The sequence below is a fragment of the Artibeus jamaicensis genome, unplaced genomic scaffold (genome assembly GCF_021234435.1).
Source record: "Artibeus jamaicensis isolate MK-2021 breed Jamaican fruit bat unplaced genomic scaffold, CSHL_Jam_final contig_444, whole genome shotgun sequence".
Lineage (NCBI taxonomy): Eukaryota > Metazoa > Chordata > Mammalia > Chiroptera > Phyllostomidae > Artibeus > Artibeus jamaicensis.
In genome coordinates, this window is record NW_026521831.1 from 1,642,307 (window position 1) to 1,665,883 (window position 23,577).

At 57.4% G+C, this 23,577-nt stretch overlaps 1 protein-coding gene across 2 annotated transcripts in view; it reads right to left on the reverse strand.

Annotated features, from left to right (window-relative positions):
• Nucleotides 1-15,635: 15,635 nt before the first annotated feature.
• RCOR1 (REST corepressor 1) overlaps nt 15,636-23,577 on the reverse strand; it is a 117,797-nt gene continuing 109,855 nt past the window's right edge. For both annotated transcript variants that reach the window (XM_037130172.2, XM_037130171.2), the window contains 4 exons: nt 22,748-22,825; nt 22,477-22,534; nt 21,628-21,857; nt 15,636-18,473 (listed from right to left, as the gene is read on the reverse strand). In XM_037130172.2, coding sequence (XP_036986067.2) covers nt 18,432-18,473; nt 21,628-21,857; nt 22,477-22,534; nt 22,748-22,825 — 408 coding nt within the window. In that variant the 3' untranslated portion in view covers nt 15,636-18,431. The remainder of the gene's footprint in view (nt 18,474-21,627; nt 21,858-22,476; nt 22,535-22,747; nt 22,826-23,577) is intronic.

The following is a 23,577-nucleotide window of genomic DNA, read 5'->3' on the forward strand; positions in this document are numbered from 1 at the left end:
GGGCAGAAGGGCCCACCGACAACCAGGGGCACCTGTCTGGCCACAGCCACGAGCTCCTGATGTACAGGAACTTTCGTTGACATTCACCAGGCCCGCTGTGAGCCAGGCACGTTGAGAGGCTCTGGGGGTGGAAAGAGAAATGAAACTAACAGGCCGGCCGGCGGACACACACACACACACACACACAGAGTGAGCCTGTGCACAGAGTGACAGGGAGGACCAGCGGTCTGGACAGTCCCCAGGAAGCCCCTCCCAGTCTGTGCCTGAGATAACAGGGAGACGGACGTTGCCCCTGGTCAGTGTGCTGTCTCCAGCGCTGCCTGGCAAGTTAGACCAAACCAGGGGCTTCTCAGACCACAGCAGCGGCTTTGCGGTCTTTCGAGGTTTTTGTCGGTCAGGCATGTGGGCAGGTGAGCCGGGTAAGGTCTCTCCCTAAGGTGCAGCTGGGCAACGGTGGGGACTGACCAGCACTGGGCTGGCTGGGCGCCTCTCCATGGGGGCGGGTGTGCGCTTCCTCACCTCGGGGCAGCCTCGGGGCACATGGGTGGGGCACGTGGGTGGGCCACCGGCTGCTGCACCGGCTTTGGTAACCTGCCACTGGAAGTCACATAGGGTCACTTTTGCCATTCTCTGTTGATCACAAACAAGTCATCAGTCTGCTCAGGTTCAAGGGGAGGGGGCACAGACCCCACCTCTCAACAAGGGTGTCCAGGGCACACCGGAGAGAAGCATGTGGCATAGGACACGACACTGGGCCATCCTGGGAACACGCAGCCTCCATGGCTGAGCCCCTTGGAAGCAGAGCCTGAGAAGGGTCTGGGAGCGTGTGGTCTGCCGGGGGCGAAATTTCAATAAAAGCCGGTGAGGGCGGGAGTGAAGCAGGCCAAGGAGGGAAAGAGGTGAGCCCCGGTGTGGGAACTGGGCGAGTTGGGGCCCAGACTGGCACCTGGGGGGCCCGGGAGCACAAGTCACACCAGAGTTACCCTTGCTTTGAATAAAGGGGGCAAGCTTTTGTACCCTGGAATCAGCCAGCCACTGGCTCCAAGCCACACCCCGTGTGCAGGCACACATGTCGCAGAGAGGAAGAATCTGGGGTGCGACGCTCCCTCTCTGGGAGAAGAAGGCAGTGGTGAGCCACTCGCAGCCAATGCAGGGCAGCTGGGGAACAGGCACCCGCCCTGGGAAGGGGGTGGGGAGGGGCGGGGGCACTCTGCGGTAGGGGGCAGCATGGCCCCCGGCTCCTCCTATTCCCGCACCCAGGCCCCTTTGCCCCCATTGAGAGGAGTCTAGGGGCTTCCACTCACATGTGGAGTCCACAAAACAAATGAGCAGATAGAACAAAGACAGACTTACAGATGCGGAGGACAGACTGATGGTCGCTGGAGGGGAGGGTTGGGGGACCGTGTGGCTGTTATAAAATCAGTCACGGGATGTAAGTCCAGATCAGGGAAGTAATCAGTGACAGTGTGATAACTATGTACAGTGCCAGGGAGGTAATAGATGTGTTGGGGTGACCACATCTTAAGTTATGTCTAATCACTATGTTGTACACCTGAAACCAACATAATATTCTATGCCAACTATATTTTAACAAAATTTTACTTTGGAAAGGGAGTCTATTCCCCACTCAAATCTGGGCTTGGTTGTGCACCTTGCTTTGGCCAATGGGACGCTGGTGAATGAGAAGCATTCAGAGGCTTGAAAAGTGGGTGTGCACCAGAGTGCACGCTCTCTGGAAGCACTTGGAGCCCTGAGACCGTGGTAAGAAGCTCAAGTTCACCTCTGAAGGGGCTGCATGGAAGAGAAGCAAGGCATTTTGGCCAAGAGCCTTCCTCTGCCAGTGAGGTGTAGCAGGTGATCCCAAATCATCCAGCCCCAGCTGAGCCGCGTGACTGAGCCCACGAGAGACCAGCAGCATCACTGGCCAATGCATGATTGTTACTTTAGGTCACTAAGTTTCTGGGTTGTTTGTTACACAGCAAAGCTAACTACTACAGGCACCAACGGTGCCCTCTACAGAAATCCAGAGGCCTGCCAACCCTCCATACTTGCATGGGTGGAGGAGAAAAGGAACTTTCTCATGCATCGCGTCCTTGCCCTCTGACCCTTTGGCACACCACCCCCACTGACCTGCAGAGTCATCAACTGACACTGTCCCTGGACAACCAGAGTCTCCCAGCCCATACGTCAGACCTGTGGCTCAGGCAGGAGCTCTGGGGCTCCCGAGGGTCCTGGGGGACTTCCCAGAGCAGCGCCCCACTCTGAAGCCCGTGCCTTTTGCTCTTGGGACTCTGAGCTCCAAGGCCCCCAGCTTTGGGTTTGGGTAAAAGTCAGGGTCACCGGGTCATCTTTCCAGTTGCCACATCCTCAAATTATAGCTAAGCAGCTAAGTCAGCAGGCTTGGAAATGCCAAGCTTCCCCTCATGAAGCACTTCTGGGGTCTCTTGGATAAAGGTTTCGGTCTTAAACGCTTAGATTTTGCTATGATCAGACTCTCACTGGTCAAGAGGAAAGAGCTGTAACTGCATTTCAGGGTAGCCTTTGAAGGGATTTAGTGATTTTCCATTGATTTTTTTTTAATGTCAAGAGTATACGTCTTTGTTGGAGGGCTCAGCCTGTGGTGAATTTCAGATTTAAAAAGACCCAGCAACGGACTTGTGAGACCAAGAAAGGGGGGTGACAGTCTCCATTTCGAAAACTATGAAACTGCTAAGTTTTCAACTGATTAGAAATCACCTCTGGAGAACGCCGTCAGCTCTCCAGGTACGGTCCATGAGGCCTGGTTTGGCATCATGACCAGAACGGAGCCTAGCCAGAGCTCGCTCTCCGAATCAAATGTTCAGGCTCAGATCAAAGGGGATCGATCGGTTCCCACTACAGAAAACCCAGCGAAGACCCAAGGTTACGCTGTAAGGAAAAAACGTGCAGGCCGTCCCTCCTTCCTTCCCAGCCTGTCTTTCTGTCTGTCCCCCCCCTCCCCCACCTCGCAGCCAAGGAAGCTTGCAGAAGGTGCAGTTTTCAATTTTACGGAGCAATGAGTCTGTTGTAAATATTTATTAGCTATTTGGTGAACACAATTAAATTTCTGGCTGAGCTTTGCATAGCTGTTTTACTAGAATTAGCTCAGGCCTACTTTCAAGTCTAAGCGGGTACCGCAGAGTCAAGCAGTGTAGCTGAAGTGCAGATGGAGAGTCGGTGTTGGTCCGGGCCGGCGGGTGGCACCGCCCGGGTGTGAGGAGCAAAGGGCCTCCCCAGGCGGCCAGGGCCAGGCAGGCACCATCCCCCTTCCCGCCCAGGGTCAGAGAAGCCCCGGGGGCCTCTCCCAGGGCAGCAGTGGGTGGTGCGCACCGGCCAGGACTGCGCTTCGCCGCCAGTGCCCTGGGGTTGAGCTCCACCAGAGGAGACTGGCGCCGACGCCCTACAGTCGCCGAATGGCGCAGCTGCTCCAGGGCTGGGAACACGACCCCCAGCCATCGGGCCCCACCAAGGCGCCTGTTTCCATCTGGTGAGAAAGACGCTCGCCCAGAGATGCAGCTCCGGGCGTCCACCCGAGCGGGGTGAACACGCCTCTGCACGTGAACATGCGCACACAACACATTCACAGCAGCCTTGATGGTAACAGCCCAAAGGTGGGACAGGCGACTGGGCGACTCCGATGGGCGGAGAAGCCCATGAGGTCTCTGCTTAGCGTTACCGCGCCTGGCCTGTGGCAGCAAAGGGGCGGAGCGCTGACCCGGCTGCGGGGCTGAGGAACCCCGAGGCCGCGGAAGCCAGACACGCGGGGCCGCCCACGAGATGTCCAGAACAGGCGAACCCGGAGCCCAGACGTGGATTCGTGGTTGCTGGGGCTGGAGGGCGGGAAGTGGGGGTGACCACTACGGCGTGTGTGGTTTCTCTCGGGGGTAATGAACTTGTTCTAAAACTGCCTGTGGTGACGGTTGCACAACGTGGTGAATACACCAGCCACCACCGGATCGTGCATTTCAAAACCGTGGGCTTCATGGTACCTAGCAATATTCGGTTTTAAAAAGGACTTTCACCAGATGGCGCAGGACCTGGCTTCGGAGCCCCGCCCTGCGGACCTGCTGCTGGACCCACCTCAGCCTCCCAGCCTGGCACCACCCTTGCTGCCAGCAGGTTGTGGGTCCTCATGTTTTAGGCGAGGCCCGGAGGCCTTCCTGGAGGCGGTGCCCACAGCCCCATCAAACACCCGACAGGCCATGATCCCCGCCCTATCTGCTTGCTGCAACTCTGGCCTCACTGGGCCACCACCTAGGACCCCCATAGGCATGGGGTGGCCTTGGGTGACACTCAGTGGACATCCTGGGTGGAGACGCCTTCTTCCAGTTCCTAGAAAGTTCTAGAAAGTAGCCTTCTCTTCCTGCGGAGACCTCAGACCCTGGGAGGGCAACGTGACAGCCGCGGGTGTTGCCTCCAGTGGGAAGTGGTACTTCCGCTGCCCGGGACCCCGATGACAGACGCACGGGCCCCTCAGCCCCAGGCCACCGCCCCAGCTGCCGTGAGCCTAGGAGGCCCTGGGTGGTTAGGACCATTGTTCTCCTTTCCTGTGACTGGCTCTGCTCAGGGCAAGCGACCAAACCTTGGCAGGTGGAAGGACAGAGGCAAAGCTGAGCTTTTTTAGTGCCCTGGCGGGGCCCTGACGCCCAGAGTCCTTGCAGCCTCGCCTGCTGCGGCGAGGTACCACTGCTGCCTGTGGTGGGAAGGCGAGAGGGCAGAGGCGACCCTTCCAGACACCACCACTGGCAAACAGGTCAGCCCAGAGCGGCCCTTCTTTGGGAAAGGTCACCGGCTCTCACACCTGCTGACCGGTGGTTCGGGGGTCCTTGCCGTGGCCTCGAACGCATCCTGGCTGCAGCGGGCCAGGTGTCTAGCGTCAGCAGTGGGGGCAGGTGGGCCCGTTTTCCAGGTCGGTTTCTCACCCAGCCACTGGGTCATGTGCTCCTGGAAACACCCCCCCTCCCCCCGCCCCAGCACACTGGAGGCTGTAGGGCCGGCCGCTTGGCTGCTGGACAGGAAAAGGACACCTGGCCTGTGGGGGCGCCTGGGCACACAGGTGGTCCGAGGGGCATGAGCCTCCCCACACCCTGCCCCTGGACGGAGCTGCCCGGGCGAAGGCTCAGGCGCCTGCAGGCTGCGATTCCCTTCTGGAGACTCCAGCCACACAGACTCCGGCCTGTCCTGGGAGCCAGGAGTCTGGGGCTGGTTCCACCACAGCCTCAGTTTCCCCACTGTCGACGGAGGGGCCCACAGGCCTTCACACCCCTCCCATCTCAGAGGTGCCGTGATTCCACCATGAGGGCGGAGGCGACAGGAGGAACAGAGGGCCACACGCCCTCGTCCGGAGAACTCATTCGCTCGCTCGTCCATTCATGCCTCGAGTTCCCACGGCTGCGCACAGGGGTCTCACTGATCTCAAGACCACTGAGGCGGCAGGGGTGTTCCCGCAGTGAACCCGAGGTGGGCTGGGGCAAAAAGACACCAGGTTGTCACACTCGTGACACAGATGGACGACAGGAGCCCTCGGTGGTCGCCGCTGCCTGTGGTGGGAAGGCCAGAAGCAGGTCTGATCTGCAGGTGGAGCCGCTGAGGGAGGTGAGGGGATGCTCGGCTTCTTTCCAGGGAGGGGATGGCAGGCAGCACGAGGCCCGAGGCAGCTGCTGTGACCAGCAGCAGCCCAGCGACGCCGAGGCCTGAGCAGGCCCCAGAGCTCCAGCTGGCAGGTGAAAAGTGGGATTGATCCAGCGTGGTGCAGGCTCTGCCTTCCACAGGGTTTAGTGACTAACTGGGCCTGGAGGAGGGGACGGTGCTGTGGGTGGGTGCTGGGGCTTCGGGGCTTGGGCTCCGGGCTGGGGTGGGAGGTGCCAGGAGAGCGGGTCTGGGGAGGAAGGGCCGCGTTGAGCTCAGGCGTGCGCAGTCTGTGGCCCTTGCAGCGCGTCCTGCAGAGACCCCAGAGCCATGGGGTGCGGGGGAGGTGGAGCTCAGGGAGGGGTGCCCTGGAGGTGAGGACGGAGGACCCCTCGCCAGGTGTTCCTTCCCAGCAGGAGGCAGTGTTGCGGCCAGAGGCCCGGGCTCCCCTGGATTTCCATGAGCCTGAGCCCCTCAGAGGAGGAAGATGAGAACGAGGGGGCGGAAGCAAGGCCCTGGCAACGTGCGCACCCAGGACACGCATCATTTGCTCCGGGGTAATAAAAATAACTCGAGCTCAACCTCTCCCCTGAGGGGCTGAAATTCCCCAGTTTTCCAGTGGGGTTAACTTTAGCAAGAGTTGAGACAGCACCGTGAAAGCCGGTTTCTAAGTGTCCTCAGGCGGCCTCAGGGATGCTGGCTGCTGGGTCCACTCTGCCTCAGTTTCCCCAGCATGGATGGTCACAGGCAGAGTTGCTTTCTCCCACAATTTCACCAGGGAGACAATCCTGGCCCTTGAACTTGAGGCCCCCCGATGGGAAAACGAGGCCTCGACCACACTCAGCCACCACTTTCTGCTCATGCACGCCCCAAGTTCATGGTCCTCCAAACCCAGCCTCCTCACCCAGCCTCCAGCGGGGATTTATAAAGATTGAATAGCTCAGGGCTTTAATGAGAGCTAAGTTTATTAAGATCTCCTTTTGCTTTGGAAGTATCTCACAAAGTATTTTCTTAAATCTTTAAAACTAAATTCCACCTATCAAAATACATGACAAGACGTGTTTGGCTCTGCGGTGGGCTCCGGTGACTTCTCGGGGTCACCCGGTCTTCTGTGTTGCCGCCAGAGGAACTGGCCTCTGAGTCCCGGGCTTTCAGAACCCACGTTCTTCTTCTTTCAGGCCACTGTTGCCTGTGGTGACACTGGCCAAGTCACTGGCCGTCCCGGTGTACTCCTGTCCTGAAGATACACAGGCAAAAAAATCACGCTGACGTCAGAGGTCGGCCCCAACTGGCCAATCCCAAAATAAGGATTGATATGTATTCCAGGAACGCAGTCTTATCTATACTTAGGATGTGGAATTCAGCCTCACTGGCCGACGGTGAGCTCATCACCTCCAAAAGCCCACACTTGGGGCAGGGCTCAGCCGCCATCTGCCTGTGGGTCATCCTGCCGGCCTCTCTGGGTGTGGGGCCCCTGGATGGATCCCTTCCTGGCCACTGCTCCTGTGTGACAAGAGTGGAGCTGTCCCGGGGGGTGAGGCTGCTGGGAGGGACAGCAGACCAAGCTCGCAGGACCCGCCCCATGCTCTTTCTGCCGACGTTCTGGCCCCCAGACGTGTGTCCCCTCCCGTCCACTGTCGTGGTTCCAGACGTGTCTCACAAGAGCCTGGCATCACTCTGCGCAGGGTGGGGCTCAGCCGCATGGGCTGCTGCCCTACTGGGTGGCAGACAGAGCTTTCTGTGGGCCCAGTGGTGGGCTTTTGGGGAATCTCAGTACCCAGAACCCCAGCACCCAGAGCCAGCAGCTCTGGGCTGAGAATCGTTCTGGCACCCAAGGCCCTGCCGGCCCCGCAGCCCTTCAGAAACCGCTGCTGATGTGACTCTGCTCCAGAACGCACCTCGGCGGGGCCAAGTGGCTGAGTGGACGTGAGGGCGAGTGGCGTGCGGTGCCCCACGAGAGGGCTTTGCTTCGGCGGGGAAACCGCTAGCATCTGCAGTGTGGTCCATACGTGTGCGCCCAGCACCCGAGGGTGCGGGAGGCCCAATAGGCTGGGCTGGCGGCTGAGGCCTGGGGCAGAGGACGGTGAGCTGCTGATGCTCGGGCCTGGAGCTGGAGTGGCCGGCTGGGTGGCGGTGCCGCCCACTGCGATGGGGACCCAGGAGGAGAAGCCCGGGACGACTGACGGGAGAAGGGCCAGGCACACGCAGGTGACGGGAAACAGCAAGGGATCGCACTTCCAGGAGGAGAGAGCGGTTATTCACTCCATCCTTTCCTCCCGGGGTCCCCGGGGCGCAGGCCGCTGTAGCACATGCAGGCCGGGGACCTCAACCACACTGTCCCACAGGTGCCAACCCTCAAACGGACAGGGGGCCGGGGGTCAGGAAGCCGCCTCCGAGGCGGGCCGAGAGGAGGGCCCAAGGCTGGGAGGGGAATCTGGAGGTTATTCCAAGGGCAGGGGAGCCCCAGAGGGCTTGCACTGGGGAGCCACCATGACCCACCGGAGCTGGTGAAAGAGCACCTGCACTTGCTTCTGGGGGACAGCAGACCGAGGACAGCTGCGTCCTGCAGGGCAGCCCTTGGCCAGCTGGGCGAGCTCCCAGGCGCCTCTCTGTCCGATTGGGATCCCCAGGTGCAGGCTAGATGATTTTCAGGTCCCCCGCCTGGGGCCGAACCCACAGAGGCAACCCAACCCCTCACCCTGCCAGCAGTGGTCCTGAACCCCAGATGAATGGCCCACACCCGGCTTCTTGCTCATGCTCTGTGTTCTGGGCCCGTGGACGGGGCCGTGAACTCTCGGAGCTCCAGCCTCATCTGGAAAGAAGACTGAAAAAGCGGGCTGCATAATGTCCTCAGGAGCCCCAGGCCCAGCGCGGGGGTCGCTCAGGGTGGGGCACGCGTGGGTTGAGAAACGCCAAAACGCTAGATCACACTCGTTACTTGTGGCTTCCCGGCGTATTATTACTTGTTGACTGTTGGTATAATTTTTGTTGACTTGCTGATTATTAGTTGTTGATTCTAGGCTTGCACAACCACGGATATTCATGTAGCTCAAACCTCACTCCCTGATGTTTCCTGGCTGATTCAGGCAAAGCCCAGAATGTGCTGTGGGCACACTCGGTGCCTCACTGCCGCTGTCGCGGGATGACGGGCAGGGACAGGGCCCCCACCTGCTCCGGGAAGAAAGAAGGAAGGAGACTCCAGGCAGGCAGTGCTCGCAGGCAGCAGCTCCAGCCAGGCTGGGCGTTCGGAAAACAGAAGCGCGGTGACTGGGGACTCTCCACACAGGATTGGGGACAGGCACACAGTGGGGTGGTCCTTGTCCCCTGGGATGAGCGCCTGCAAGATGTCGCCTGAGTGGCCTCAGTAAGTGGTGAGATGCTGAGGTACCCTCAGCTGTCCCCTCACAGGCTCCTCATGTCTGCCTGCGGCGTTGGTGGCAGCACGAGGACACATGTGGCTGACTCAGGGCCCTTCTTGAGGCACTGGTTCCGGAGTTAGGAATTGTCACCGGGGCAGTCTCTGAGAGTGGCCTGGGCCCGGACACACAGCCCCGGGGAGAAGCCGCTGACCCAGGCCGCTGGGGATGCGGGGCCGGTGTCCACAGCAGGAGGAGGTCCTGAAGAAAATCTTGGATTCTCCTCTAGGCCTTGCAGGGACATGGGGCAGCCCGGCAGTCCTGATGCCACCAAGGAAGGGAGGTCTCTGGGGCCGAGAGGCTGGCCCACGGTGTTTACCGGGGCCTTGGAGCTGCTGGCACTAAAAATAGTCGAAGCCTTGCCCCCTGAACCCATTCCGCCCGGCTGCCCGGCAGGTGGTGCGACCGGAATAGGCCAGCAGACCCCAGCGCAGAGGGCTCCACCTCCGGGGGTGGGGACGAGGGGACCTGGGACCCTAGACCTGAGCTGCAGGGGGATGAGGAAGGGCTGGGTCTGGCCGCGCACTGGGATCCCGGTTCCACTGTGGGCCAGGAAGCAGGCCAGTATCACACGGGCCAGGCCCTGCGGTGCCCGCCCTCGGAGCCAGAGCCGGGGCCCTGCTCTCCACACTGGCTGTGACCTCTGGGGTGCAGCCTCCTCACTGCTGGGCCCAGGGCCGGCTCAGGGGTCAGCCGAGGACTGGCTGGTGTTTCCCAGGCAGGGGCGGGGGAAGGTGAGTGTGAACCAGTCCCCACGAATGGGCGCTCATGGGTGTGCGCATTTGGAAAGGACTCGTTTGCAGGCTAAAAGCGTTTGGTCACCGAAATACAGCAGCCGGGGCGCCAGACGTCTGGAGTAGGGGGCTGGGCCCACGCGCTTTCACACTGAGCTCATGCGTCCAAAATATCGCACCTCGTGAGGAGTCGCCGCACGGCCAGAGGCACCAGGGTTTTGCGTTCAGCTCCTTTTATTGGTCGTGGGAGCAGCTGGCCTCTGGCCGCCCGCACCTGGGACCGGGCGCAGGTGCATGCCGTGGCGGTGCAGGTGCGGATCTGGAGCTGGAGCACCCCACGTGCCCTGGAGCAGCAGGTGAGTCAAAGGGCTGACGTGGGGTTTGGAGTGTGACATCGGCCAGCCCTGTCCCCAACACTGGGCACCCGCTGTGGGGACACACGCACCAGGCACATGGCCTGGCCAGCCCGGAGCCCCTTGCACTCCACGGCCCACAGGCGGCAGTCCCCACACTCAGCTAACAGATGTGGATGCTCCGTGTGCACTGGAGCCCGGTGGGTGTGGAGACACACACAGGATGGACAGTGGAGCACGGGGGACAGGAGACTCGGGAGAGGCACACCGCCCGCCCCTGGAACCCCCATTGTGAATGCCCTGCTCCCCTCGCCCTGGCACCCCAACAGCCGGCACAGCCTGGCTCCGGGAGACTGTTGCCCCCAGTCCCACGGCCTCTCTGCGCAGGCTCCGCCGCACCGCCACGCCCTTCTTGCACATGGCTGCTCCCCTCCCCCAGCCCTGCACGCAGGATTTGGTGCCGTCCTGAAGCACCTGTTTGGGGCAAAGGGTGGAGCAATGGCCACTGGCTCCTCTTCTCAGGGACTCTGTGGCTCCAGATTTGTCACCTGTCACCTGATACTTCCCGGCCCAAGAAGCTACAGCTGGTAGGAAGGAGCCTGGACCTGTAGTGCTTGCTCCTGGGACCCCTGCTGGCCCCTCTCTGTCCTGCCCGTATCTGCCCCAGGCCACCCCTGCGGCCTAAGGCCACAGGTAGGCAGGGCAGGGGCTGGCCCTAGGCAGTCCTGGGGGCTTCTGCCACCTCAGAACATTCCGAAGAACCGCCCTCGACCCATCCTCAGGACGCGCTTCAGCGGGGCGCCTCCGGAGACGGGTCTCACCCCCCATCCCTCCCTCCCCGAGCTCTGGCCGGCTTCCCAGGAGGGGTCGGAGAGGGAGCGCCCTGAAGCAGCCTCCACCTGCCGGGGCCGACCCTGCTCCCTCCTGAAACACGCCACGCGGGTCCCTGGGACACGCCAGGCACAGTGGCCTGCTGGAGGCGGCGCAGGGTGAGAGGAGGGGCAGCGGGAGTGTCACCCCAGATCTGCCAGCACGGCTGACGCCCCTTGGCAGTGGACTGAGACCCTGGCAGGGCTTTGCTCTCAGACGTCCCCTGGGGCCAAGCTGGAGGGCACAAGGAAGGGACTGTGCCTGCTCCCAGGGCCCCCCAACGTGGCCACTTGGGAACTTTGCAGCCCAGCTTCCAGGAGATCTGGGGCACCGTGATGGCCCTGAGGTCACTGGGCTGGTCTCCCCACTCCCCTAATTGCACCTGGGTCCTTGACACCTTCAGTCACGTCTGGTAGTTTCTGGAACACAGGGTCTCCATGGTTTTACCCTGGCCAGGTGGTCCCGAGGGCCCGTGCTCACAGCGCAGGCCTCACTTCACCTTCCCCGGGGACACACCTGACCGAGTGCCAGCCCTGGGAATGGGGCGGGCAGCGCATCTCCTGCCAACACCACGCTTGGCAGAGGGCCCTCCAGAGCCGCCCCCCACCCAGACACAGACATGTGAGATGAAGCTTGGGGTCACCGGTCACCACGGAGATGCGAATTAAAACCGTAATGAGGTATCCCCTCACACCTGCCAGGACGAACGGACGTCAAGAAATCAAGTGCTGGCCAGGATGCGGAGAAGGGGGCCTCGTGCACGGTGGGCACACGTGCAGACTGGTGCGGCCACTGTGGGAAGCAATGTGAAGTTTTCTCAAAAACTACAAATGGATCTGCCCTTTGACCCCAGCAATCCTATGCCTGGGTACTTAGCTCTTCAAAGAAACTCAAAACTCTAACTTGAAAAGATACACGCACCCCACGTTCACTAAAGCATTATTTACAACACCCAAGATATGGACACACCTACGTGTCCATCGGTGGACCAGTGGGTAAAGAAGCCGCAGTCCATGTGTGCAGCGGACCGTTGCTCAGCATGAGAAAGGATGGCGTCTGTTTGTGGCAGGATGGCCGGGCCTGGAGGGTATTGTGCTCCCTGAAATAAGTCGGAGAAGGACGGACACCACAGGACCTCCCTTAAATGCGGAATTTTTTAAAAGATTTTATTTATTTATCTTTAGAGGGGAAGGGAAGCAGAGAGGGAAAGAAATATCAACGTATGGCTGCCTCTTGTGTGTCCCCTGCTGGGAACTGGCCCGCAACCTAGGCATGTGCCCCGACTGGGAATCGAACTGCCATTCTTCGGTTTGCAGGTCTGCGCTCAATCCACTGAGCTACACCAGCCGGGGCTATTTTTAAATAACAGAATAAACATATAGAAACAGCCTCAGAGAACAGTAAACCAAGGGTCGTCAGCCCTGGCCAGGTGGCGCAGTTAGGTGGCGCACTGTGGGTTCAATTCCCAGTCAGGGCATAGAACTAGGTTGCGGGTTCAGTCCCCAGTCGGGGCGCACGTGGGAGGCACCTGCTTGGATGTCTCTCTCTCTCTCTCTCAAATCAGTAAACATATTCTCAGGTCAGGGTTAAACCTCGGGTTTCCGGAGGGGAGGAGGGTTGGGGAACTGAGGGAAAAGGTGAAGGGACTGAGAAGGACAAACCGGCAGCTGCAGAACGGCCACGCGGTCAAAGGGACGTGAAGGACGGCACAGGGAATGCATGTGATCCACGTTGTTGGAACGGCTACGGCTGCGGTCGGCTGGACACCGGACTCGGTGGCTACGCTGTACACCTGAAACTAACACCAAATACTACCGAACGCCGAAGAGAGTCAACACACGCACAGCAATGCTCCGCCGCCACCCCGAGTTGTTTCTGTCCCGGACTGGATCTCGGGGACCCCGCTGGTCTGCGAGCCGCGCCCTCGCCGCCGCCGGCCACCCGCTCCTTCCCACGCCCTGGGGCGTCTCCTAGTCACCCCTTCACATGGGTCCTCAGCATTGCTTACAGCGAAGGGCTGCACGGGGCACGTTCGCTCAATCTCTGTGCATGTGCATAGGGAAGAACTCTGCATTTTGCCTTCATCTTGAAGATCTGGATAGAGTTGTCGTTCGGCCGCTTTCAGCCTTAGCCCTTCCCATGGCCTCACGCCGCTTCCCGTCTCCGCTGCTCACGCACGAGGGCCCCTCGGTGCCTGGCCTCCTCCCACAGCCACCAGGGTTTTCTCCACCTTGTTTGCCTTTCCTGGGACATGGTTTTCATCCTGCTCCAGGTTCACTGACGTTCTTGGATCTGTAATCAACATTTTCCACCAAATTCGTGCTAGTTTTTGCTATTGTTTCTTCACGTGTGCTTCTGGTCCCTTCCTCCATTTCCTCTTCTGCCTGAGGCGGGGCCAGATCACATGAGGCATGGCACCAAAGGTGGCCTGGACACCGCTGGACACAGGTGTCCCTCTGCCCAGTCTGCAGGAAGGGAGCCTGGCCCGTGTTCCCCACGAGCACCTGAACGGGCCCAGGCCTTGCCTCCTCCCCTCCCCACGTCGTGGCTCTCTCCACGTCCGGCCGGGCCCGGCCTCATCCGCCGGACCGCCCCCCTCCTCACACTGCTGTATGTCCTCCCGGCTCCCCTCGACCTCCACCTACCTCCTTGTGGGAAAGCCCACAGCTCCGGTCTCAACACTTGCTCCCTTTTGTCTATGGCAAGAGTCACCTCCCTCAAAGACATGGAGGGACAGCAGGCCCCCTGCTGCACTGGGCACGCCCCCGGGGCACTCAGTGAGGTCGGTGGGAGCACCCATCCCACCCCCACCAGGCCAACACACCATGCGGTCACATGAAGAGAGGGACCTGGAGCCACCAGAGTGCGTCCTGCCTGGGGGGGCAACGCTGGATGGGACGGTCAGGGTCCCCGGGGGCGGCCACACCAAACCCACATCCCAGCTGAAGCAGGAGAAGATGCTAGGAGTTGAAGGGGCATTGGGAGGAGAGCCATGTCCACTCTCAGGTGACCGGAGGTACAGAGGTGGCAAGCACGCCTCTCTCTTCACAGCCACAGTCCGAGGCCAGCGTCCAGGCCTCAGAGCTGAGAAGAGGCAGCAGCTCTGACGGGTCGGCACCCCTCCCTGGAAACAGCGCCAGCTTGGCTCCGCTCCCCACACACATCGCCAGGGACCAAAGGAGTGGGGCTCAGGGGCGCCGGAGGTGTCTGGTGCTAAACATGAGGCTCCCGACCGGCTGTCCCCAGTCCGTGCAGTTCCGGGGAACCGATGCCCTCTGAACCCTGGGGCCCGGGCAGGGCCAGAAAGCATCTACTCTGTGCTGGGTGGGGTCACGCTCCGACAGAGAGAGGGCGTGCGGGAAACTGTTTTGCTTCATATTTTATTACATCAATGGCTTGAAAATTTTTATTTAACTTCAGCAAATATTGGAAATAGAAAAATGAATTCTGCAGAATTTCACAAATAAATTCTCCAATCTCCACTAACCAATGTTATTATCCAACAGCTAAGCAATTATAATGCTATGAACATTCACCATAATGAATGTACTGACATAAAAAACAGGCAAAAAGAGACATTAAAATATTACTTACACAGCATTGTTACAACATCTCTTCTTTAAAATCCCAATGTGGATTTTACCACTTCAAAAGATATACAGCATTTCCATTATATTTGCAAACTTAACCTTATACATCTTTTAAAATCTTGAAAAAGTTTTAAGCAATCTAAAAAGCACTTAGCAAAGTAGCAACATGTACGTAATGAACACTCCCCGCTCAGGGGCGGACCTCAGTTTTCGAAGGTGACTGTAAACACTCGTTACCAGACGACATGCATAGACTGGGCCGGCGTCCTCTGAACTGTCCCGCCGCCATGGCTGTGCCTCGCTCTGTGAGGGGAGCGGCAGAGGCCCGGGGCCGGGAGGGCGCCTGCTCCGAGCACTGCGCGAGGCCACCCGCGAGAGCGAACTGCCTTGAGTCGGTGGAGGCAAAGTTTCACTTGACGGTAAAAGCTCGAACCCTGGGTCAGTGGATTTGGAAACGGGCTAGAAAGAGACAGCAAGGGTCCCGACTGAGTGGGCTCCGCCTTTCCTGTGCTCACATAAGCAGGGGTCCAGTTAGTGTAATGCACTGTTTGGCTTGTTTTTGGTGTGCAGTTATACCAATAGTACATCTGATATTCAGAAAGACAAAAATAGGGACAGCTGAAATTTAAAGTGACAATGAGCACACTTACGATGGTGTGTGGTATTTGAGGAAACTTTATATACACAGAAAATAACTGCTTAATTAGTCCCCGATAGTTGAGTTGTAGAACAACTATTTTTTCATATTCATTTTTGATTAGAGGTCCGTGACCATCAAAGGGTCTTTCAGTTAAAAACTGTTAAGAACCATTTCCCGGAACCGGTATCTTGGTCACACACCCCCCGAAACGGCGCAGTAGGTGTGTGGTGCTGACCTCTGGCCCCCACGGGCAGGGCCGCTTTCTGGTTAGAAGAGCTACACTATGGAATTGATCACTGTTTCAAACCAGCCAACACAATATTCAAGTAACAAGGTATCTCGATGGATAAGTGAAAAAAATTTACCTAACACTTTACACATCTACATAAAATTAAATAAAACAAACTTTTAATGCATATGCAATACAATTTATATCTTTTAGGATTTCTAAACTAAAACTATCATTTGTTTCAATGGTACTATATTTTGCACAATAACTTATACTTAGGAGAAATTTTCCACAAAAATATATATATAATTATGACATTCACATTGATAATTTTTAAGAAGACAAAGCTTAAGTGAGTGTTGCATCCGAGGCAGTTGTCACCGTGGACCCTGACACACCCAAGCACGAGCTGCTGACGCACCCAAGTCCTGATATGTCTAAAAGGGTCTTCGCCCAAGTAAGACCAGGTCGCTTCACTTTTAAAGCAAAGCGACTTGTTGCATTTACGACATCATTGCAGACAGTGGAACGACACAGTGGAAAGCACAGTGCTGTCTTATGCGTGAGACCACAGCGAAGGCAGGCAGGCAAAGACGACTAGCTTTCCTCCTCCCGGCGAATGGAAACAACAGCCCCTCTCCCCCGGAGAGCCCCAGCAGCCGCTGTGCGGTGAGCAGACCCGCACAGTGTGTCTCCGGGACGAGGAGCGCCGGGTGCCAGGAGGCGAGGGAGGGTGGTGCAGAGCGGACAGGCCCGGCACTGCGGCGTGCCCACCGTGCTGCGGAAGGACCAGCACCGAGCTTTCCAGTGCTGCCAGAAGGGACCACTTCTTAAGGAAAACAGCCTGGGCGCAAAGGAGGAACAGACCTACTCGTTTCCCTGCAGGAAGCGGCCTCCTGCTTCTGTGAAGAGGAAGGCGGCCACGAGGAGGAAGGAACAACAAAAGCTTCTGTCCATGCCCAGTGTCCCCTCAAAACGATGTGCAAAGCGCAGGCCCTCTCCTGCCCGTGCGCCCCCGCCGTCTGTGATCACACAACAGGCCTGCCCCGCAAGGGAGAGTGAGCGCTTGGCGCTTCCTCGTGTTCTTCTGTCCCTGTCCACGCAGGGTCAGCGAGCTGTGACTGCCCTCCGCCCGCCCGACTGCTCCTCGCCCGCTTCTGCCTGCCTCCCGGACACCCAAAGCAGGGACAAGACGGTGCCGTGGGTAAAGTCCCCTTTTCCTCCCCCTTCTGAGTGACTTCGTCTAGATTCCTAGAAAAACACATCCAATTCCAAAAAATCTATGATTTTAGCCACCCCTCTTCCTAAAGAGAAAGTCAGCTGACTTAAAAAAAAAAAAAAGGCAAGGTGCTCGAGAGTCAAAACACAACAAATTTTAGTTGCATATTTTAAGTTCTTAAGAATTCTGTTTATGCCACCTTAGAGCATCTGCATCTTTTTTCTTTTTGGTATTGAAAGCAGGAAAAATATGCAAATGATGCAAAAACAAAACAAAGAGCTCCCTCAGCCCGGTTAGAGCAGGCTGGGCTGTCTGCGGGCAGGGAGTGGGTGACCTCAGATCCCGGTGGCCGGTGGCCAGTCCGCCCCTCCCGCCCCTCAGTCTGCTGGCCCGTGGCAGGCCCACGGTCTGCTGAGAGCAGAGAAGCGACTCTGGAGGTCTCAGGATGTGGACGAGACGCTTCGCTTGTCCCCAGTCCGACCAAAGGGCAGCACGGGCCGCTCTGCAGGCGGTCCCTGTCATCGCGCCCTCGCCAGAGCCGACAGAGGGCTCACTTCTCTGGCCTGTACTGTACACTGTGGAGAGAGAGGGTGGTGTTCGTGGTCACGCCAGTACACGAAGGACCAAAGGGTGTGTGGAGTGACGTGTGAAGGGCCAGGCATGTGAGAGGACGAGGGACAATGTGCACTTCTGTAAAGCCCTCACCAGCTGGTCTGCCGCCCTGTGACCAAGCGAGACTTATAGAGTCTGCATGGTCAGGATCTGCGGCAAGCCCCCTACCCCCGCCTCAGCGACATCGTCTTTGGCAAGCAGTGAGCGGTAAAGAAGAAATAAGACACCGAAACGGAAACAGGATGGAGAGCGTGGTTGCCAGAGGGAGAAGGCACCAATTCCAAATGTACAAGCACCAGGTACAGTGGTACGGACCAAATCTCTTGGAGCTGGGTGGTGGAGGTGGGGAATTGGGAAACGAGAGGGTGGCACCCACCCGGGGGCTGCCGTGCTGAGTGCTGACGGCAGAAGGTATTGAGGTCCACGTTCCTTTTTAGCTACGTGTCCAAAGAAAGCTATTGCGCATCAGCTTTCTACCAAGTGGGAAAGGAGAGGGAGAGGTTTCAGCAAACCAGACTCATAAACCATGATTATACCCCACTGTCGGGGAGGCGAGAGTTGAATCAGGGTGTTTGGCACAGTAAAGATTATAATGCAGTCAGTCTGCCAATATACTGTGATTCCCAAAAAAGCGTGATCTCATTTAGGTGGATGCCTCAGAAAAGTACAAGAGAAACTTTCTAGAAGGCCGGCAGGGTCGCAGTCACTCTGGAAACGACGTTATGCACAAAGTGGAAACCGCAGGCCATGCAGGGACAGCGTCGTGCCTTCCGGACCGGCCGCCTGTTCTGGAGCTGCTGACGGGAAGAGCTGCCACTGGTGGGCTCTGGCGCTCTGCCCAGGTGGTGGCCCCCAGACTCAGGCGTGCAGGCCAGGGACCCCCTCCCCCAGCACGCACGCAGACTGAGAGATGCACGGAGCTCTCCGGGAAGTGGCGCCAACATGGAGGAACGAGCAAAGGTTTAAGGCAGATGTAGCACAGGACCGGAAGTGTATGCCTTTTTTGGTAATAGCTGCTTGTCCACAGAGATGTGATGCGGATGGCTAGGTGATGTCTTGTAATACCTGATATCCTGGGTAACACAGTCGTCCATACCAAGTGCTGGAAGCTACTCGAGTTTCTCAGGAGGCAGACGCATATCTGACGTCAAGAACAGAAGCAGCCTGAAGAAGGGAGAAGAAAAGAGTCTCAGAGCAGGAAACACCACGACTCTGGTGTCCTGTAGGTGGGAAAGGGGCAGGCAGACACAGGGCGCGGCAGGCGGCCGGGCTCCAAGGGCAGGCGGAGGAGGCGGCTGTGCTGAGGCAGAGCGTGGCCCCCACACCCAGACGTCCTGGGCTCAGACCCCCGCTCTGCCGCTGTCCAGCTGGGTGTACCTGCACAAGTTACTCTTTTTGAACTCCACTTCCTCTTCTGCAGAATGGACACCGTAATCATGTCTACTACAGGGGAGTAAACAAGGCCCCCAAAAGGGCAGTTGGCACATCCTTGGCAAAGTCACACTCAGAGGCACCGGCACCAGCTGGAGGGGCTGCCGGGGAACCCCCCCAGTCAACAAGCAGGCCCCAGCTCGGCCGGGACGCAGGGGCACCAGGGTCCCTGAGCCTGCAGGATGTTCTGTAAACGCTTCCCAGGCATTTCTTAATTTTCTGCCTTCATTTTAAAACCCAAATCCCAGACCCGAACCTCAAGGTTAGTCATGGCTCAGCTCAAACCACAGAGCTTTGTGCTCCTTCGTGTGAGGCCGGTTCACAGAAACTGCACAGACTCAGATGAGGACCCTCCTCGGCGGTGCGCTGGATCAACCCCCGACTGATTAACGAGCTTCTCTCCCACCAGGCAGCTTCGGCAGTGCTGCTCCGTGCCCTCTGGGGCTGTGGCCCCAGCCCCATCCTTGGCTTCCTCAGAGAACTCGGGGTCTCAGAAGCTCAGGCCCTGTGGCTGCCCTCCCTCCTCAGCCTTGAAGGAAAGAGCGGGTCTTATGTCCTTCGTCTGTAAGGAAGATGAGGTGCCTGGGAACTTCTCCACCCTCATCCCTACGATTAGCCTGTTGTAAACTGGTTCGGACTGGAGTCTGCCCAGAACCTGTTAGGGATGTCGCGTGAGGATTCTCTGCCACAGGACATCTGGCCCCCTGAGGTCCCCCTCCCCGTCTGTGTGGCACAAACAAAATCTGAGGGTGAGGGACAGGCAGGGCCCAGTACGCAGCTTTCTCAGCGGCCAGACTCCCCGAAACAAACACGAGTGCAGAAGCACAAGGACACTACGCCCCGCGCAGTGACGTAACAGAGAGCCAGCCGGTGCTTTAGCAACTGCGGTCAGGGCACAGAAATGCAGCCAGCTTCACAGTCAAGCTCCTTCTGCCAATGGAGAACAGAACACCAGGGTGCCGGTGTGCAAGGGTTTGTGCTGTAAGAAGCAGGAAAAGAATCAGACTAAAAAAGGGAAATCCAAGTGTGTAAAGAGTGGTTTTTAAAATGCACTAATGAGAGAGAGAGAGAGCAGCATTAACCTGTGTGTGTTCTACTGAGTTACGCACTCAGCGGTCGGTTTCCGCGTGTGCTGGAGGACCTCCAGCTTCGGGACGATGCTTCCAGCAGCTGAGCTGCCCAGCCAGGACTGTGTGCGTGCATGTGTGCATGCATGCGTGCTTTAAGTGGCAAGAGAAGAGAATAACTTCACGGGAAACATAAAGACTATATACAGACGGTACCCCTCTTCCTGAAGAGCGGACACACGGAAGGTCAGGCACCAAAGAGAAGTGAGCCCTGCTGCTGGGGCTGCAGACCGCAGAGGCGGAGAAAAGAGTTACGTGGGCGTGGTGGTGGAGAATCGGCGTGGGGCGCGGGCCGAGTGGACGGACCAGCACTAAGAATGGACCTTCTGGACTGATCAGAAGGAAAGAGAAAGGAACGGACAGATCTAAGTTGTCTGTAAACGAACCAGAAACAAGAAGAGAAGGAAAGTACGAACGTGAGGACTGACGCCCTGAACTGCCACCCGGCCGGCGCCGGCGGTGGCACTGTCTGCGAGGGAAGGGAGCGGCTCCCTGTCCTTCCTGCTTTCTGGGACCGATGACAGCGCGCTTTCCTGCAGGTTTCGGTGTTCTGTCTGTGGGCACCTCATCTTTTTAACGCTTCCTAAACAGAGCCCAGGACTTCGGGACGTCCACCTGCTGCCACAGGGGCAGTGGGCCCGGGGCAAAGCCACTGCCCGAGACCAGAACACTCCTGTGCTGCTGCTGTGCTCTCATGCCGCAGGGCTGCAGGCTGCCCACTCACGGGGGCAACTCGGGGGCACCGCTCACACTGGCAATGCCACAGATGTTGTACAGTTATCACAAAGATTTTGTTCTGGTAGAAGGCTCTAGAAACGTCTAACACGGTCGGTACGTCTCAGCACCCTGGCCAGTGGGCACCCCCACGCTCAGGCCGGCCAGACCTCCAAGCTGCCTCCACAGCCGGGCTCCCCGAGGAGCACTCAGAACGGAGGACGGGGCACTTCGGTCATTCCCGTGTGGTTGCTGGAAGGCTCAGATGGGAAAGTGACTTTCCTTATAAAGCTAAATTAAGCCTTAAGTTACCGCGTCAGTGGACAAACTCAAACATAAGGTGACTGGCAACGAACTCGTCCCTATGCCCAGCCCCACCCTCCTCTCCTGTGGGAGTGAGGGGCGGCTACGCAGCAGGCCAGGAGACATGTGAGCAACAACCCTGTCACAGGAGGCAGAGAGGTGACAGATGGAGCCCTGCAGCAAAGTAAGCTTCCTGCCTGATTTCTGCCGACTGGGCTATTGAAATCAGGGCTACCATCCTGGAAGTTCCAGCCAACTATGTCACCTAGAACTGTCCCCATCTACCTCTAAGTTCGACACAGCGTCAATGGCTGAAGACGTGGGCAGCAGAGATGGGCCAGGAGCCCCCACCTGGCTGGCTGTGCAGACTCACCAGTAAGTCTGTCGACCGCGAGGTGTGATGGCCACACATTTACGTGACTTGCTCTGCCCACGCCCCCAAGGCACCTCCCACACTGTCCTGCGGCAGAGTTCTGACTGCACTGAAACATTGGCAGTGTATATTCTGTGGTTGGAGGAAGCCGGGTGAATCTGGGACTGTGTCCAGGGATTCAAACGGGAGCCACACACACAGGACAAACAGTTAAATGAGTTCAACACACGTATTTGCAGGCAGAAATCAAGTTATTGATGGAGCGAAAACCCAAGAACATCACCACCACCGAACAAGCTCATCAGTGAGGAGGCCACGTGGACGGGAGCGCAGGCCCGGCTGAGAGGAGGCCGTGCCGCCTCGGACTCACCTCGTCATCCTCTTCGGCGATCCTGATGGGATTGTCCGGGCTCTTGACAGGTTTCTGGTTGCTGGGCCCATTGGTCTCTTCCTTCCCATGCTCTGCCTCCCATTCTTGTAAAACTTCATCTATGTTGAAGCGACGTCGATAATTTACAAAAAAGTTTTTCACTTGTACCACTGATTTGTTCCCAATCACATCTGAGATGGCCTGAAAATCACGGCCATACTTCCTGATGGCTATGGACACAAGAGAACGTTTTTCAATACAAGAGAAAACCAACGAAAAGCACACACAACAGACTGACTCGTATCCAGGTGAGGAAACATACAAGCTTGGAAGAGCAGGCACCGCCTCAGTGCGTTAGACCAGGGGGGGAAAGGCCGTGTGGGGACATCCTGTGGACGACTGACCCAAGTCCAGGGCGACCCTGTCATCTGGAAATCTGTGCCTTATCATCAGATGTCACATGAACACTGAAGTCATCCAGCAATCATTCTGTGGTTATGGGTATTCTGCGTTTGTCGTTTCAGGGTCCCCAGGACTAGAACAGCCCCCAAATCCAACACTCTGTTTGCTTGTTGGGGTTTTGTACTTCGTAACTATTCAACACCCAACCCAACGTATGGCTGTTAAAACAAATTACTCGCGCCTTTAAAACTGACATGATAATTTTTACAACTCGTGAGGCCCAGGAAGGGAAAAAGTCAAGCCCAGGGGAAATAATGCCAGAAAGCAGCTAAAATGCTGTCCAACCCCCCAAGCCCCCAAGAATCCGTCTCAGCCGGGAGGTACATGCTACATGCAGGTAGGACACACCTGTCTCTAAAGGCTCTTAAGAGGAGGACCGTGCCGTACCTTGTACTGCAAGAAGCTGCTCCTCTGTGGTCCAGCGCGCGTTACTTTTCTGAATGACCTGTACATCCAAATGAGTCGTGTTAACATCTCATACGTCCTTATTAGAGCCAACAAATCTTTTTCTCATATCAGAATTTTGATGCCAACTAGGTTTATAAAATTCTGTTGTACTGTCCTTTCTAATAGGTGCATACTTGATATTACGTGGATATTACACTCTTAAACACACAAAACTGGGCTGACTTCGGAGATGATGTTAACATAATCATACCTCTGGAAGTCGATACGGTTCTATTCCGCCATCGAGTTTTTCTTTGAGAGCACTGTTTGTCTGTTTAATATTCTGAATCTAAAAGAGAAAAGACTTTTATTTTACAAAGGAAACAATAGCCCTGCCTGGTGTGGCTCAATGGACTGAGTGCCAGCCTGCAAACCAAAGGGTTGCTGGTTCAATTCCTGATCAGGGCACATGCCTGGGTTGTGGGCCAGGTCCCCAGGAGTGAGTGTGCAAAAGGCAACCACACACTGATGTTTCTCTCCCTGTCTTTCTCCCTCCCTTCCTGTCTAAAAATGAAATAAATAAAATCTTTAAAAAAATAAAGGAGTCAAAAAAGCAAAACAACAACAAAACCACTGTGAGGCACAGCAGGCCAGGCAGCGGCCAGCAAGGGGCACCCTCCTGTGAGCGCCAGAGCGGGCGCCCGCCCTGCACTCTGAGTGCTCTGTGCTATGCACCCACAGGGGGAAGTGGTGATAAAGCGACCTGGCTTCCGGGGAGAATCTGAGGCAGGAATCAGAGAAATCAGACGCTCTTGCTGGCTCCCTAAGTTCCCATGCGTTACAGCAGGAAAAGCAGAATGAGTTACTGACATTGAGGAGTCTGTGCTGACCAATAGCTTTGAAAAGAGAGGATGGTCCAGGTGACAGAAAGCGAGGGCTGGAACTTTCACTGGATGGGCGTGCAGACCGTCCCAAACAGCTTCGGTGTTGAAAATGGCTATTGGCTCTCATGTGATCAAATGGTCAACTTTTCCAAACCAGTATGAACTGACCTAGAAGGATCTGACGGTGGAGAATATTGACAGGTACTGGGAAGGGCTG